We start from the raw sequence: 16907 nt of genomic DNA, 5'->3' as shown, positions 1-16907 counted from the left end.
TGTCGGAGGAAGACAAGGAATTATCCCTCCATCTACAGGCCCAGAGACCGGGCGTCTTCTGTGATGAGCACATGCACATCTGGGTGATGGGGCTTAAGGAGGTAAGGCACCTGTTTGTTTTTTGAGGTTTTCAATGTCTGTTTGACCTAGCGGGAGCTCAATCCCGGGGGCCCTGCTCATGCCAAAGTGAGTTTGGCTATGGGGAATGGTTCCACATCAGACCCCATTTTTCAATTTGCACTAGTGGTTTCATTCTCTCTCATTTCCTTCATTTCTTCTAGGATCTACAGGGAGGAATCCAGGGTCACCTGAAAGTGCAAGCCCCTCTGATGTAGGAAGTGCTTTCTATTCCCTCTTTCTCTTATGAGGAGACCTCCAATGCAGGTCAGCAGGCAGCAGACCACTGGCATACTCAATGCCTGAAAAAGGTAAAGGCATTCCTATGTACTTGAGGTGGTGACTTTGGCTACCTAATAAATCTTTGCTTCAGTTATTGTGAACTGTGCTTTCAATGCCTTTTTTTTGTTTGTTTTTCTCCTTGAAGGTGGATAGTATTGGAGCTGCTTCATGGAAAGTCGTCCCCCTGGGAGGAATCATAGAATATTAGGGTTGGAAGAGACCTCAGAAGGTCATCTAGTCCAATCCCCTGCTCAAAGCAGGACCAACCCCAACTAAATCATCTCTGCCAGGGCTTTGTCAAGGCAGGCCTTAAGTACTCCTTTTCTTTCTGTCTGATTTTTCTCTCACCCTCTCTTGGTTTGTCTCTTATTTTATAATGACCTGTCACTGTTGTTTCCTCATAGAAATTGAAAAATAAACTCCCCACATGGTCTTCCAGGCAGCGACTGTCTTTTATTTTGTCTGTACAGCACCCACCACACAATTCTGACTGAGGCCTCTGAGTGCTACTATCTAGTACAATTACACATTTTTCTGCACATCTCTGTGGCTGTTTTTAATGAGTGTTATTTTGTTGTTTGTTATTTCTGTGTCCTGTATGTGTTTCCAAGAGTTTTTAAAGCAAAGTCTACCCCAGCCACTGAGGAGAACTCTTGGGACTGCTAAGGGATCACAGCATTGGGGAATGATGTATGCACCTGAATTTTCAGGATACTTGGTTTGCCAGCTGTACCCTGAGACCTCCTCCTCTCAGGGGAATTGCCTCTTTCTGCATCTTTCACTGGTTGGTTATTGAGCAGTGGATAGCTACTTATCCCTTATCTTTCTATTCCATTGTGCCCCATAACTGACATTGTTGTCTGGATAGGTACCTCTGTCCTGTTGCTTGTGAGAAGGAACTATTTGTTGGTTAGGCCCAGTGTGGCCAGATCAGCATTGAGTTGGGTTCAAGTGAGAGCTACCTGTGCCCTGATTTTCCCCTACTATTACCTGCCTCAGACTGTCTCCTATTTCCTAGTGTATTACTGTGAATGTTACTAGCTGAACAGGGCACAATCAACTGTTTAGTCATCACTGAATTTATTTTTGTGCTCCCTCATTTTGCTGTGGCTGCATTTTCAGTCCAGCACAGTTCTATTTTCAAGCATTATTTACACTCCCTCCCTTTTTAATTTTAGTTTTATAGAGAAAAACATACAACTTCTGGTCTCCACAGATGCCTTTTGCACTTTTATGAAAAATTAGCCTCTATTGTTACATTTTTGTCAGAGCAATAGACACTTACACTGCAATTGCTTTATACCAAAATGATTGTTATATATGCCGGGTTTTTTGCTGATAGATGTTGTCGTGGAGTGACAACGGAGCACACTTGGTCTCATTAATAACATGCCCATAGAAATCTAACACAAAATACAGCTTCTTATTTTTGATGGCCTACATTGCTTACTTGGGCAGCACTCCTATTAAATTCGAAGAGCTCCTTGTGCTTGTCTCTGCAGTATAAAGGCCTCTGGACGACCTATCCTTAGGACAGCTGCTGTTACTCCTCATGCTTCTCTGGTTATGTCCTGCCTGTGTGTTGTGCTTGGGATTATCACTGTTCAAGGCAACTCCACATGTATTCCCCTTCTGTGGCCCAGAAAAGGCACCCACTCTGGGCTTCCATCTCCCTAGACATTGTCTGTCTGGGGTGGAGACACACAGCTCTCTCCCTTCTGAGGAGGGTATTTCCAGACGTCATGATCCCCTGACTATGCTGTGGCATCCCCAGAAAAAGACAGGCTGCCAAAGTAGGCTTCTTTTGTCTTCTCTTCAGAGACTGATAACAGAATAATTGCCAACAGTTATAAATTACACACAGTTCCTTCTAAGCAAGCATATTTATTTTAAGATATAAAGCATTGCACATAAAACATTAAAAACAATAAAAGAACCTGCATGCAGGCTAATAAGCTTACCGAGGATTACCCCATCACCAACATGGGCTTTGGCAGGTGAGCAGTGCTTCAAACCCCACACAGGGTTTCAAGTTCATAACACCCTTTGCTCAGAACAAGAACCTTCATGCTTCCTGTGAGTCACTCATTCAGCCAGGTTTCAGAGTAGCAGCTGTGTTAGTCTGTATCAGCAAAAAGAGTGAGGAGTACTTGTGGCACCTTAGAGACTAACAAATTTATTTGAGCATAAGCTTTCGTGGGCTAAAACCCACTTCATCGGATGCATGCAGTGGAAAATACAGTAGGAATATATATATATATATACACAGAGAACATGAAAAAATGGGTGTTGCCATACCAACTCTAACGAGAGTAATTAAGAAGGGCTATTATCAGCAGAAGAAAAAAACTTTTGTAGTGATAATCATTTTTTCATGTTCTCTGTGTATATATATCTTCCTACTGTATTTTCCACTGCATGCATCCGATGAAGTGGGTTTTAGCCCATGAAAGCTTATGCTCAAATAAATTTGTTAGTCTCTAAAGTGCCATAAGTACTCCTCGTTCTTTTCATTTAGCCAGTTTGCTTTGAAGAGAGCTTGAATAGCTCATCAGCCTGACAATGGCTTTCTGCTCAAGGAGAAGCATTAAAAAAATGCAATCCTCTGTGGGTCATTTGCATTCACTTCCCTGCAAGTGTTTCCTAGGAAATGCACATCACATGTAGTGTCCCAAAAATTCCTTTGAAGTTCCTAACACTTCCCAGAGATTGCATTAATCCTGTCTTCCTCCTGAAGAAATTCTGTACAATACCACAATAGTACATGCAAGTTTGCCTTTTTAATACAATGGACTCCTAAAATACTTAATTCAATAAGGTTTAACTTAATTCTATAAATTTTGTCCAGGATATTGTTATATCTGTCCCCGGGGTAACAACATTAGCATCCTGAGTCAAATTGGAAACCTAGCATCTCTATTATAAATTTCAAGTACCTGAATAAATATAGAACAGATAAATGTCTATTTCAGACCCCAAAATCCCCTGTAGAGCAAAGAGTCACAGTACACTCAACCAGTGATACACAAGTCAGCAGCATAACAGTGTCAGAATAAATGTTCAAGCGCTGATCTGTTAGGACACTGTGTATGGCAGCAACTTGCAAGAACTAATTAACATGTTCGTGGGTGTTACGTATGCCATATGTTCCCCACCCAAGTGAAAGTTTCATTCAACAAATAAAAACTGCTTCACTGAATACAATATTTTCCCCTTCATATCATCAATTTATTTAGTACTGTGTACTTTTTAGTACATTAGGTGTAATAGCTGGAGACTCCTGGCTTGCTGCAGATTAATGGTTTTATTCAATAACAACACTTAAGTTTTTAGCTGTGCTATTACTGAAAAGATGTCAACCTGACACTGTCACTCTGGACTCTGCGGAATCTTTTTTGCAATTAGCTAGCATCTGAGCTACATTTCCCATTTATTTCAAGTAAATACATTATTGAATCAACAACTGTATTTACCTTCACATGATAACCAAGTTCTGCTCTTTATCTCCTCCATCCCCATTCTGATTAAGGATGACAACTGGCTGCAGAAGGAAGGAAACTGCATATCAGATTATAGTCTGGTGCCTGAATTTCACTTGATGACTTTGATAAGAGTATCTGAATGGCTAGGCTGCAAAAAACAATTTTTCATAAGTTCCATAATAACTTGCTGACCATATCAAAGACCAATGCTGAATTACAGTAGCTTCTTGTGAAGCTATCCTAGTTTTAACATTATTGTTGTTTGTGTGTATTTGTATTACAGCAATTCTTAGAGGCACAAACCAGGATCAGGGCCCCACTGTGCTAGGCCCTGTACATGTTACATTACCCTTGCTTTGAGAAGTTTACAATCCATTTTAAGACAAAACACAGCAAGTGAGTGTAACAACTAATACAAGAGAATGAAAGAGAGGGAGGATGCACGTAATAGGAATAAGATCTTAAGATTTCAGTAAGGCTTTATGGTTAGTTGTCAAATAAAATTTCCGGGCTAGTATCTGTGTAATTCCATTATCCTAATACTGTACCTCAGGCCTCTTTCTTAATCTGTGCATCATTTCTTTCAGTTTTTGTAGCTGTGCATGATTTATGTGCAGTTGGCTTCTCACTGCCCTCTGCCAATCTATATGAGATAATTCCTACTCCAACTGGAGAGGTGTCGCAAGTCAAGATCACAGGTAAAGTGGGGTCCCATTGCACTTACACCTGCGCAACTGACAACATGTGTTTAACTGCATCAATTTTTTTCTGTCAATACCTCCTAATTCCCACATTTTCACCTTTTTATAATAATTCCATTAGTGATTTTAACAGAGTAGACAATCATGAAATGAATTTTCCACAGTAATTAACTGGCACCGGGAAAATTCATTAGTATTATTACACTATTATGTATATGTTCCAATTGAGACTGGGGCCCCATTGTGCTAGGTGCTGTACAAACATACAGTGAGAGGCAGCTCTGTGTCAGTTGTCACCGATGATCTCATACTCTTTTATATAGTCCTTCAGTATTTTCCATCTACTACGCCAATGGTGGAATTTCTTAAATATGCTGCTTAGCTTTGACTAGGGTAGACAATCTTGAATCAGCTAAAGGAAACAAAAACCTGTTTCTCACTGATTTTGAAGGCTAGCTATTTTGGTGTTTCTGGTGATTCGTGTATCATGTCCTTTCTCTGAACAACAGTCCCCCAAGGTGCCCATATAATCTATCTAGACTGCTTGAGAACAGCAATATTTTTGCATTCTTTGTCCAGACTTTCAAAATGATTCACCATATTCAGAGATTTTGGCCAAGACAACTTTCCCCTGTAAACCACACTTAGCAACGTGCTGCACAGTTTAGTGCTAAATAATTCTGAAAGTAAATTGAAATCTCAGCTGTTCTAACATGCACATGGAAACCAAACCTTTCGACTTGCTATAAAATACACGGGTCAAAACTTGTTTTTTTTACAGTCTTGGGAACAATATCTTTCAGTTAAGAATTTTTTTTTGGATTAATAAAAATCTCTTCACACTTAAATAAGAACATTCAAATTAGTTTCTTCTGTTTTTTTTTTTTTCCTGGTGCCCCAAGATATTCAGCAGAGCAAACATCTTGGATCCAACAATTGTAATACTGCTCCCTTTCCTGCTTTCCAATATCCCATTTGTAGGCTTGTTCAGGTGCTCCACGTATATGCTAAAATTCTCTGTAGCTTCTTTGAGGCATAATCCGATCTTATTTCTGAAACAGTCCATTTATTGCCTTAGTTTCTTTTGTTCAGAGACTTCCTGTGTTCCCTTTTCTATTCTGAAATTCTATTCTATTCTGTCCTCCTCACGAAATTGTTGGTTTGGAGTAGTAGATATAGACTCTAATACTGTGTTTATTAAAACAACAAGGAGTCTGGTGGCACCTTAAAGACTAACAGATTTATTTGGGCATAAGCTTTCGTGGGTAAAAACCTCACTGTAATCCAAATATGTGAGCAAAGATGGAGCAGGCATTGTTATGGTTTATTCTAGAATTCTACCCACATAGCTCCCCACCAGGTGATATGTTAACACAGACAACCAATTAAAAAAAACAATAGAGGCATTGCACTGTCAGATCAAATTCTCAGTGGCTGCTCATTGATCTTGCAAAGAGGACATTGACCCCTAGCAATTTTTGAGTGGATCAGTCCTTCTATGGGTGTCACATACATCACACTGGACTGTCTGGCTAGATCATGTGTTAGGCAGGGTGCCTGGCCTAAATGTCTCTGCCATCTAGGGAGAGACTAATGTAATCCTGTGTTCCCTGGACCTTAAATAAAGTAAATTCACTACTCCTGGAGGGATGAGTCTGGGTACTCAGCTTTCTGAAGCAGTCATTATTGCTAGCTCTAAGAAACACACCTCATTTTAGATCCTGAGCAAAAGATCATTCGCATCAAGGGGAGCCTTTACACTGACATCAACAGCTTTGGATCAAGGCTTTTGAACTGTCCTGTTTCAGTGGGGGCATTGTGATTCTTTTATAAAGTCTTCATGGTTGGTAACAGGGATGGGGAAAATACCTTTGGCAGAAGAGCTGATCAGAAAATCTTGAAAAATTTGAAACTCTACAAAAAAAATCTTGGCAAATTTTTTTGTGGAATTCCTCCCCTTCCGCATTTTTTCAACCAGTTCTATTTGTTGTCTTCCCCTCTACCCCCCATCTTTCCCCAGTCCCTCTATTTCTTAATGCTGTACAGATGACAGAAAGTGGAGCAAGGTTAAAACATGCAGGTGAAGAAAAAATGAGTTGGAGGGGGGGGACTGTTATCACCCATAAAGATGTCAGGGAGGGTCCTTAAAAATCTGTGCAGTTGTTTGGGACAAAACTGTATTGCATCTAGAGTTGGTTGACATTTCTGGCATTTGTCTGAAAACAAAAATTGTCGCAAAATATTTTGATACTGTTGAACTGCTCCATTTTTCACCAAAAAACCCTGGACCTTTTTTTTTTCTAATATTTCCTCTTCCCCTTCCCTTCCCTCCGCCCTTCCCCCACCCCCAAATCTGTATAGTAAAAAGCTACTGAACTGGTTCCTGATATTTTTTGTTTAGTAAAAACTGGGGTGGGGGACTGGTAACAAACATTTGTTGATAAACATTTCAATAACTTTTTTGATGTTTTTGATAGACATTTTGAACTTTTAAAAAATATTCAAATAAACACACACAAAAAACGGTTCCATTTTAAACACTTTGAAATCAAAACACATTCAATTTTTATTGTAAAATTACTTTTGGATATTTCAACTAGTTCTAATAGAATCCCATTGGATAGCAAGGTCTCTCTCCGCTGAACTCTGAAGATTGCACTGTATTGTAGGGCATATATCGCTGCCCATGTAAGGGTCACTTGAGACCATTAGTTATTCATTTAAAATAAATAGCTACAATTTAGTTTTCAGTTGAATAGAACATAGTGGATTCGTTGCACCTCTGATTTGTATTGACTTGTATGTTTATACAGTATGTAATCATGATAAATATGATACATTTTTACCAGGATGTTTCAAACTTTATTGTCATTTAACTATATATACCTCTTAATTTAGTCTCATACATGTACAGTATTAGTGAGAAATTCCCTTTGAGAAGTGGACAGAAAGGCACTCAGTTTATGTTTCTGTGTTTCACAAGACCAGTTTTGGGTTATTTTCAGCCCCACACAGATTTTGACTCCAATATTCTGCTCCACCTACAAGCATAGAACTCCCATTGATATTAACAGAAATAACATGGGAAATAGGGTGTTCTGGAAAAACAGATATATATGGAACTTATGAGCACTTAGGCCACAGTTCAGGAAAGCCTTAAGTGCATGCTTAAGTCCATCCCTGTTTTTCTAAATTGAAGCTACAGAGAATACAGAATAGCCAAGTCAAGATCCACCGTGTGGAGTGGAATGGAGAATGTTGCATGCAATGTAATTCTGACAGGGAAACTGGGCTAATTTTGCAAAGCAGCCTGTGATGTATTCTTGCTGCACTTGTTTCTCATTATGTTTCTATGCCTAATTAATCAAAATGTACCTTCTCTTCGTTAGGTGAACACTCCTCTCAGGGAAAGAATAGAACTCACCAACATGATGAATCCTCCTCACACCTGGGCAATAAATATGTATGTTTACTCTTTTATTCTGTTTTCTGTATCTGTCATTAATATCTGTTATCATTAGCGTGGTTCAGTTAAGCTAAAACAAAAAGCAAAGAACCGTAAGCAGAAAAAAACTAATGACTTCTGTCAGTAAGAAGCTTAAGGCCATTTTGCTTAAACTTTCATGAACTAGAATCACAAATTAGCTGGGGTTTTTTCCCATGTTGCAAAAGCAATATTAGAATTTAGCTCCATTGCTCTGGCCTGATATTTTGCCACTCATGTACTCAAAAAGTTAAGATTTCTATATGGGCTACAGCTGATATCATGCGTTAGCATTCTACTAAAATAAGAGTAAATCCTGCACTTTGCTGAGATAATTCTAAGAGGTGCTATTTTCTCAATATCTATTGAAGTCAATAAAAATGGAGGTACCCTGTACCTTGCGGGATGGGGCCTAACGTGTGCATTTCCTTGCTTTGACTGTTGACTATTATTTCCTATTGGGTGGAGCTTTACATTTTTGATTGTGAACCTGAACTAAACATATGTTTACCCTCTGAGTCCAGTATCTGAAGTCATGTGCCTAAATAAAAGCAGCCAGATTTACAGGAGTGCTAAGCCCTCAACCCCATTGGCTTCACAGGAAGTTGTGTACACTTCAGACCTCTGCATATTAGGCCATTTTTATTTAGGTGCTTCCATGTGGATTAAGGTGCTTGATTTCAGTCATCTTAAATTTGAAAATGTTGTCCCACATTTTTGAATATAGGAAGGCAGGAGTCTCTAGAGAATCCATCCAGGTCAAAACCTGAAACTCATCAAGGTCTCTGTGTTGTTCTTCAAATATAAAGTATTTTCAGGCAGTCATGTCTTTTCATCTTTTCCCCCTATGGTTGCACCCTTGCCCCTCTTTTCACAGTAGCCACTTGTCATAGCTTTTATTATTATTTTATTATATTATTTTATTTTATTTACTTTTTATTAAGGCAAAGTTATAATAAAATGTTAACATACTACTCCATACATTACTTGTTACTCAGGATCCAGTTAATATTCAAAGAACCTTGCTAAAGATTCTGGCTGGCTGGCTAGGAAGATCTCCTACTCTGGGTACACTACAAAGGGTACCCAAATTTCTAAAAATCTATCCTCTTTTTGGCATTTCTCTTGTGTATAAACTTGGTGTGAAAGCTTTGCCATGACAAGGACAGTCCATATTTTACTAAACCAAAATTCCATAGGATGAGGAGTCGCCTTTTACCACTAATGTGAAAAACAAAGTTTAGCTGCTTGCAAGAAAAAATAAATGTATTTGTCATGCTGTTTAAATACAAATCTTTTACTAGAGCACTAAGTCAGCAGTCAGTGGATCTCTTAATAATTTCCTCCCCAAACTCTCCAGTTCCTGGACATAGCTACCAGATGTGCAAGTATGTTCCTCTCTCACCACTACCCCGCCAACATAGCACCTCCCTATTGGCAAAAATATAACAGAGTCAAATGCCATCTATATAGTAATTTATAAAAAAAATTCTTTATGAGCTACACAATTTGGAGATGTATAACCCCTTTCCTACATGGACACCCAGTCATCCAGATCAGTTTCTTTGTCCAAATTCCTCCCCATCTTTTCATCTGGGTTGTTTTCTTATCAACATTTTTTTTTCCAGTCAAAATTGTATACATCTTAGAAATTAAATCTTTTATTTGTTGATTTTATTTGCTCCTGGACCAACTCTTCAAATGTGGTTCAAGGTCTAGATAGAGCTGCCTTGTGTCCAGTTTTCACAATAAAACATCTGAGTTGTAAATATTGAAAATATGGGATCTTCATATTGGTATGATTTCAAATCAGGCCCCAGGAACAGTTGTGAGAATTGAGTAATCTCAGCTCATATCCACATTTAATAGTCACTTTATTTCCTAGGGATAAATTCCTGATTATTAATGCAAGGAGAGGGCCTAAGCAACAGGAGTTTACTAAATTTCTCCAAAGCTGCTAAGGATGTCTGGTTGAATGGGTGATTTTATTTTTTTTTATTTTTTGGTGACCTACATTTCTTTTTAACCCAACAGTTACTGGGAATATCTATATTTGGGCTTCTGTTTTGTTTGAGTTGCTCTATTGTTAACTTGAATCATGTCTTTTAAAGGTGATGCATAATAATAATAAGCTAAATTTGGGAAAGTGAGTTCATCCCACATTGTAGGCCTTAGAAGCTTAGAACTCACCTTTTGTTTTTTATGTTTCCATACACATTTTAATAGTGCATTGTCGTGCTGTCTAGAATGGCTCAATGACCATGAGTGCTCACCTCAGGGCAGACACCCCAAACTGGTAGTGTGCTCTACAATTGTTTCTCCACAATATTTACTCTTTAAAATATTTAGGATTCCTTTACCCATTTAAATTTATATAGCTGATAACAATTTACTTTGATCCTTTTGAGAATATTTCCTAAAATTTCAGATTTATCACGGTTTATTTTGAAGCCTGATAGCTGTCCAAATTCCAAAGTCAATTGTTCTGTAGTTTCTAGCTAGGCTTCTGGATCCTGCAAATATAACAAGATGTTGTCAGAATACAAACTTATTTTGTGTTCTAATCCAAGAAGGCGTTTTGATGCTCTTTTATCAAGGGGCTGCTTCTAAACATTTACTGTAAATGGCTCCATTGCCAAAGCAAACAACATGGGAGATAACTGGCAACCCTGTTTCATACTTCTAGACAAATTAAAAGGAAGGGATTGATGACCATTAACCAAAGCAGATGTGCGAGGATGAAAATGCCCCTATAAAACTGATTTCCAAACTGAAACTTTACCAAACTCTGTCTCAGGTACTCCCACTCCAGCCAGTCAAAGGCTTTCTCAGTGTCCAAAAAACGAAGTGCTTGGGAAGAATTGCTCGAATGCCCATTACGGATCGAATTCAGAGTTCTGAATCTATTATCAGACAGATGCCTGTCAACAAACCAACACTGGTCAGGGTGCATATATTTGTACACGATAACACCCAATCTGTTTGCTAGCACCTTGGCATAGCACTTTAGCATCCACTTTAATTAAAGAAATAGGTCTGAATGAATTGCACTTGGTAAGGTCTTTTCTTTCTTTAGGAATAACCACAATATTTGCCTCTTTTTCAGTGAATCTGAAATATCATTCCCCTGCAATATTATTAAACTATTAAACAGTTCAGTTAAAATAAGGACCAACAATTGCATTAGAACTCTATAATACTCCCCAGAAAATCCATTGGGACCTGCAGCTTTATTGGATTTTAAATTCTTAATTACAACTTCAACTTCCTCTGCAGCAATTTGCCTATCAAGAGCTGCCCCATCGTCCTCTGAGAGCTGAGGCATTTTCATACTTCTCAAATATCTACTTATAAGTTCAGGATTTGGATGTTCTGAAGTGTACCAAGTATGGAAAAGGTTAGCAAACATTTCTGAGATCTGTTTGATGCCAGTTACTAATCTCCCTTTTTATTTCTAATCAGAGGGATGGATGATTTATTCTGTTTCTTTGTTAAATTTCTGGCTAAAACCCTATCAGCTTCATTGCCCTTTTCATAATATTTTTGTTTAATATATGTGTTTGCTCAGCTTTTCGTCTTTGTAACAGATTAATCTTCCCTCTTATCTCATTTATTTTCTTATACACTCTTTTTTAGATCCTGTAGAGTTATGTTTACTTTCCAAAACAGAAAGTTCTTTAACCAATCTCTCTTCTTCAAGAGTTCTCAACTTTTTGAGGTATGATGCTATATCTGTAAGTATCCCTCTCATTACTGCCTTTCCAGCATCCCAAAAACACTTATTGATCCTTTCCTTGTAATTTTTTTCTATATATTGCTGAAAATTTTAAGGGGGTCATACAACAAAGTTCTATTGTACTGTCAGGCCCTTTGTTTTTCCACTGAGTCCCAATCTTTTAAATTAATATATGCAGGGAGCATGATCAGACCAAGTTATAATTTCTGGGTTAGGATTTTTGACCAAATTAGCCAAGGTCCTAGAACATTTAAATCATATAATTCCTAGAATCCATGAGTAGTAGACATCCAGTTTCTTTTCCCACCAGACATACACCCAGGTCCTCATTTTCTCAATGATGCAACAAATTTGCATTTGCTGCTCCCACATGCCCTCTGTGTACATTTCATTGATCTAAAGTGGGATTAAGTACTTTCTTATAATCCCCCTAGAATAATATCCCCTTCCCTAAACCTTCTGAAATCCCTAAAAAAAAAAAGGATCATAAAAAGAAGCTTGCCCTTGATTGGAGTTTACTTTTGAAGGAGCCCTTAATTTAAATTATATCTGCTCTCTGTGTCTATTATAATTTCATTTTTTTAAATATCTCTGGCAAACCTGGAACTCTTCCCTCATCAACTTTATTCATCTTTCTGATTTCTAAATAGTGGGTCTTTCAAGTCAGCCTCAGTAACTGGGGCTTCTCCACCCACATCTATAGTTTGTTTACTGGAGGGGGAGTTACTTTCTTTTGTGGCCATGTCTTTGTTTTCTGGTGGATAGATCTTTGTACCGGAGAATTTCTTTCCTTTCAAGACATCTAGATCTTCTTATCTTAAAGCCTTGTTTGTTGCACCTCTCCCAAGATGGCTGCTGCTGCTGCCACACTTTCCCTTTGTTTGTCTGACCTTTCCGAAAGGGCCACTGCCACATTTCCTCCCCCACAGCCACAAGCACACAATTTTAATTAACTGGTTGGTTGTTGGCTTTTAATATCTCTTTACACCTCGCTGCAGGATGCAGACCGGCCTTTTGAAGTGGGAGGGGGAAGATAAGGGCCTGAGTACACACAGCTATTTGCCATTTAAGACTCTGCTACCTTAACTAGAAGTCATAACAGCTTCCGCTGGAAGCAGTAATGAGCGGCAGTTCTGTAGCACTGAAAAGAAACCTGGTTGCCGCCGTGAATGAATGAAGCTGCTAAGTTAAAAGTAATATTAATATTTTCAGAGGCATTTAAGTGGCTTTTGTAGTGTACAGAGAGCTTGATCACTATTACCACGCAAAAAAGTTACATTTTCTTTCTATAATTCATGTATATAATGCAAACATATTTGATATTCATACAGCACGTTTTACTACACTGAGCTTTATATAGCAGGACCATAATCCTGCAAGCTGATCCACATGAGTGATTCACTGGTGCTCCAAATATGCGCAGAGGTCTAACTGCATGGGTCTGATCGCAGGAATAGGACTCAAACAGTCAACAGCACTGAAACGCAGCCATTCCGGGGCTCAGGCCGGCAGCCAATCAACGAGCAGCATGCTGCACAACATTAGGATAGATGGGAATTAGCACTATAGGCACAGAGAGCTAAAGTCAAATAAAATTTAAAAATATACTTCCCAAATGGGCAGTATACAATTCTGGGGAATATAGGATGCATAGACTACCAAGCAATACGTGCCAAGGCAAAGGCACCAAAGCCTGCATGAAGATATGGATAGCAAGCAGACAGAATCAGACAAAATGAACCTTTAAATAGAATTAGAAAGACTATGTAAATTTAGATAAAAAGTGTTCAGATCAAAATGCATACGTAAGAAGCAGTTTCTATCTCTAGTAGATAAAAAGAAAGCATTTAAATTACAGTACCTATTGGGGAAGAATATAGTAATGAGGCACCATTTCTGGGGAAGAACCCATGGTCCTGCAAAGTTCCTCATGGGAGGAGGTAGGGTTCTCAACTCCTTTTGAAGCCAATGTGAGTTGGTGCTCAGCACATCACAGGATAGGGCCCAGAGTGAGTATGGCTAAGAAACATCAAATGAGAAATGCACAGAAGGCTCTATCCTGCTTGCACTGAAGGAAGTGGCAAAACTCCCATTGGCTTCCATGAGTGCAGCAGGAGCAGCTCCTAAACAATGCATTCACTCAATGTTTTTACCAGTCATTTTGGGGGGGTGGGCAGAAATCTGATTGTACAAATGGCCAAACTTGCCCCTGTCCTTCATTCTAAGGCCTTTTGGAGAATAATAGTAAATTCATAGGGTCAGTCTTTGTATGGGCATAGTGGGAAATTTGGTCACTGTGCTCTTATAAGCTGGGGCTCTGCTTGGTGCTCCGTTCGACTTCACCAATGTGCCCCTGATGTTGGCAAATGAATTAAAGGAGCAAGTTTTCTTTCATGAATTTACACATTCAGTGACCAGACAGATTTGGTGAGAAATTACTGCTCAATTGAAATCAATTAATATTTTATAAACTGAGGCAAGTCCCTGTTCTCAGGTGAGGCCTTTCATCAAATATTGCCCTGGGAGAACAAATAATGTGAATTCCTACAGATGTAAGCAATTGAGAATAAACATTCCATCTATAATTCCAATCGTTTTCTTTTGATTTTGGCACCATAACAACAAGTTTGTTTGTATGCCAATATTTGATAATCTGAATAGGGATGATAATCTTGCGATTTTTATTGCCATTTCAGATGTGAAGCTGCCTCTTTTGCCACATTATACAGGAACTGCCCTCTGAAGTTACAGTTCCACAGGGGACATGTGGATCAGCTGCAGCTTCCTACAGACAGGCAGGACATTTGTGTTAATTGTTCTATGATTAGCTCTTAATTTCCATACTTTAAATGCCTCGTGTTTTCTGCTGGAAAGACTCTTGTGTTTTCTTAATGGCTACATAACTGATGCACTGTACATATTTATTATTTCTACATATATTAAAGCAGAGAAACTTTCAGGAATGATAAAGGTATTGTAAAAATCTGGTGGTGTGTGACTAATAATGATGTCTTTCTTGTATATAGAAATGTTTTCTTCCCATACAGGAAGGAATATGTTAATATATTTTCTTATATGCTCAATAAATAGTCTTCTGAAATCTCATGTAGTAGATGGCAAACTTGGGGCCTGATCTTTCAAACACTAGTATGCAAAATTATCATTACCACAAGTACGTCCATTGACTTTTGTGGGGCTACTCGTAGTAGTAAGCACTTCACCAGGATGGGGCACTTGGAGATAATATCAAAGTGGTTTTGTTTTTGTTTGTTTCCATGAAGGGGGCGATTTTACCAATTACATTTTACATTAGATTTTTTAAAAACACTGTAAATTGTTGCACATGGTCCTTAAAATGCAAACTAATTACAAACAAATATTATAGGTTTTTTGTTTTTTTTTGTTTTTTTTTACTGTTCCTTGGGTAGTCACTTTGTTATATATGCTGTAAGAATATTTCTCCAGATTTAATCTGCATTATACAGTGAGGATTCAAAAGGCATTTACAATACTGCAGGCTGCATTTGTCAAAGGAATAACAATAGTGATAGACTTTGTTTCTCAAATTTTGAGTATTGCATGGAATTCCTATTCATTATTTATCAACTCAGGAAATTTAATGATTCCTTCCAGTGATAACTGCAGAATATCTCAATTTATAAAGCACTTATGTAAATATCTAAATAGTGCTGCTATCTCCATGTGTTCTGCTTTTCTAGATATATAAACCTTTGGAAATTATAATAATTTGATCAATCTCCATCTGTTGATTCAAGTTTCATTTATTTGCTGAAATATGAAAATGAGACACAGGAGTCTCATTAGTGGTCTAAACACAGAATTGAGAACCAAGAATTCTTATCCTAGTTCTTTCCACTGTGCATTTGGGCAAGTCACTTAGCTCCTCTTTCTAGTTTTGCTGCTCTGCAAAGTGGCAACAATAACACCTACCTACCAGTCTCACAGGGCTATTGTGCAGATTAATTAGTTAATGTTTGTACAGTACTTTGAAGATGAAAAGTGCTCTTCCGGTGGTAGGCATTATCAGCTCTCTTGTTTTCTGTTTGATGGGTCTTATCCGGTATCTAAGGCCTTGGCTACACTGGCAGTGTACAACGCTGCAACTTGCTGCGCTCAGGGGTGTGAAAAAACACACCCCTGAGCGCAGCGAGTACAGCGCTGTAAGGCGCCAATGTAATCAAAGCCTGCAGCGCTGCAAGCTATTCCCCTCGGAGAGGTGGAGTACATACAGCCGCGGCAGCGCTGTGAAGTCCCGAGTGTAGCCAAGGCCTAAGAGACTCAACGGAAAACTTTTCTATGAAGCACTGTGAAAGCTGGGCACCAAGTCCACAACCAGTGTGCTACAGACTGCAGCTGAACTTTTATGCTTAGATAAAGCATTCTTTGTGCTAGATCATCTGAGTGACTCGGGGGAGTTTGGTTGAAAAAGCATCATGATGTCTGTACTTTCAAAAGGTGAGGCCATCTAAAACGTGCAATTTAAGAGTTTATATAAAATATTATACCCACTTCAGCTTCCTGACTGCTGAGGATTCCCAATGGAAAGAAGAATCTATGCCCAAGTTTTCATGTAAATGTAAAATAGGTGTTTCGGCACACATTCTTTATAGGGCAGTTTGAAAGAGCTGAGAAATGTGAATGTGGAAGATTAATATCAAGATTATGTAAGATTTGTGCAGAAACTGTCATTAAGTGTCCAGATAATGTTAATCTTACAATAAAACTTTGTATCTGTATTAAGAGCCTCTCTTCTCTCTCTCTGCAAATACACAATATATAATCCACACCAAATACAAATACTGGACCTGATCCTGTTTTCCTGCTGCACATTGCATGAGGCAGGCCTCAGGTTCAAATGTTACCCTGTTTCTGCAGCGAAGCATTCTTGGCATTGTGGCTCCAAGGGACACCAGCGAGTTTTAGGCCTTGCGGCAAAGCATGCTGGGGACATAAAGAGCTCTCTTCCTCAGTGTAGGAGAGAGAGGGGCAGGAGCCAGGCTCAGCAGCAAGAGAGAGACTAGGAAAGGGGAAGGCACTCTGTCTCTCTCCTGTCAAAAGGCCTGGGAAGAGGCTTCAGAAGACAG

At 38.7% G+C, this 16907-nt stretch overlaps 1 protein-coding gene across 2 annotated transcripts in view; it reads left to right on the top strand.

The window, feature by feature from the left end:
• Positions 1-16555, top strand: part of EMCN (endomucin) — a 95478-nt gene extending 78923 nt beyond the window's left edge. The window contains exons 11-13 of one of the 2 annotated variants that reach the window (XM_034772144.1): positions 4469-4579; positions 7972-8045; positions 14499-16555. In XM_034772144.1, coding sequence (XP_034628035.1) covers positions 4469-4579; positions 7972-8045; positions 14499-14504 — 191 coding nt within the window. In that variant the 3' untranslated portion in view covers positions 14505-16555. The remainder of the gene's footprint in view (positions 1-4468; positions 4580-7971; positions 8046-14498) is intronic. The other variant, XM_034772145.1, reaches the window with a different exon arrangement.
• Positions 16556-16907: the final 352 nt, after the last annotated feature.

The sequence above is a fragment of the Trachemys scripta genome, chromosome 5, assembly GCF_013100865.1.
Source record: "Trachemys scripta elegans isolate TJP31775 chromosome 5, CAS_Tse_1.0, whole genome shotgun sequence".
Classification (NCBI taxonomy): domain Eukaryota; kingdom Metazoa; phylum Chordata; order Testudines; family Emydidae; genus Trachemys; species Trachemys scripta.
This window is presented reverse-complemented; position numbering and strand designations above follow the sequence as displayed.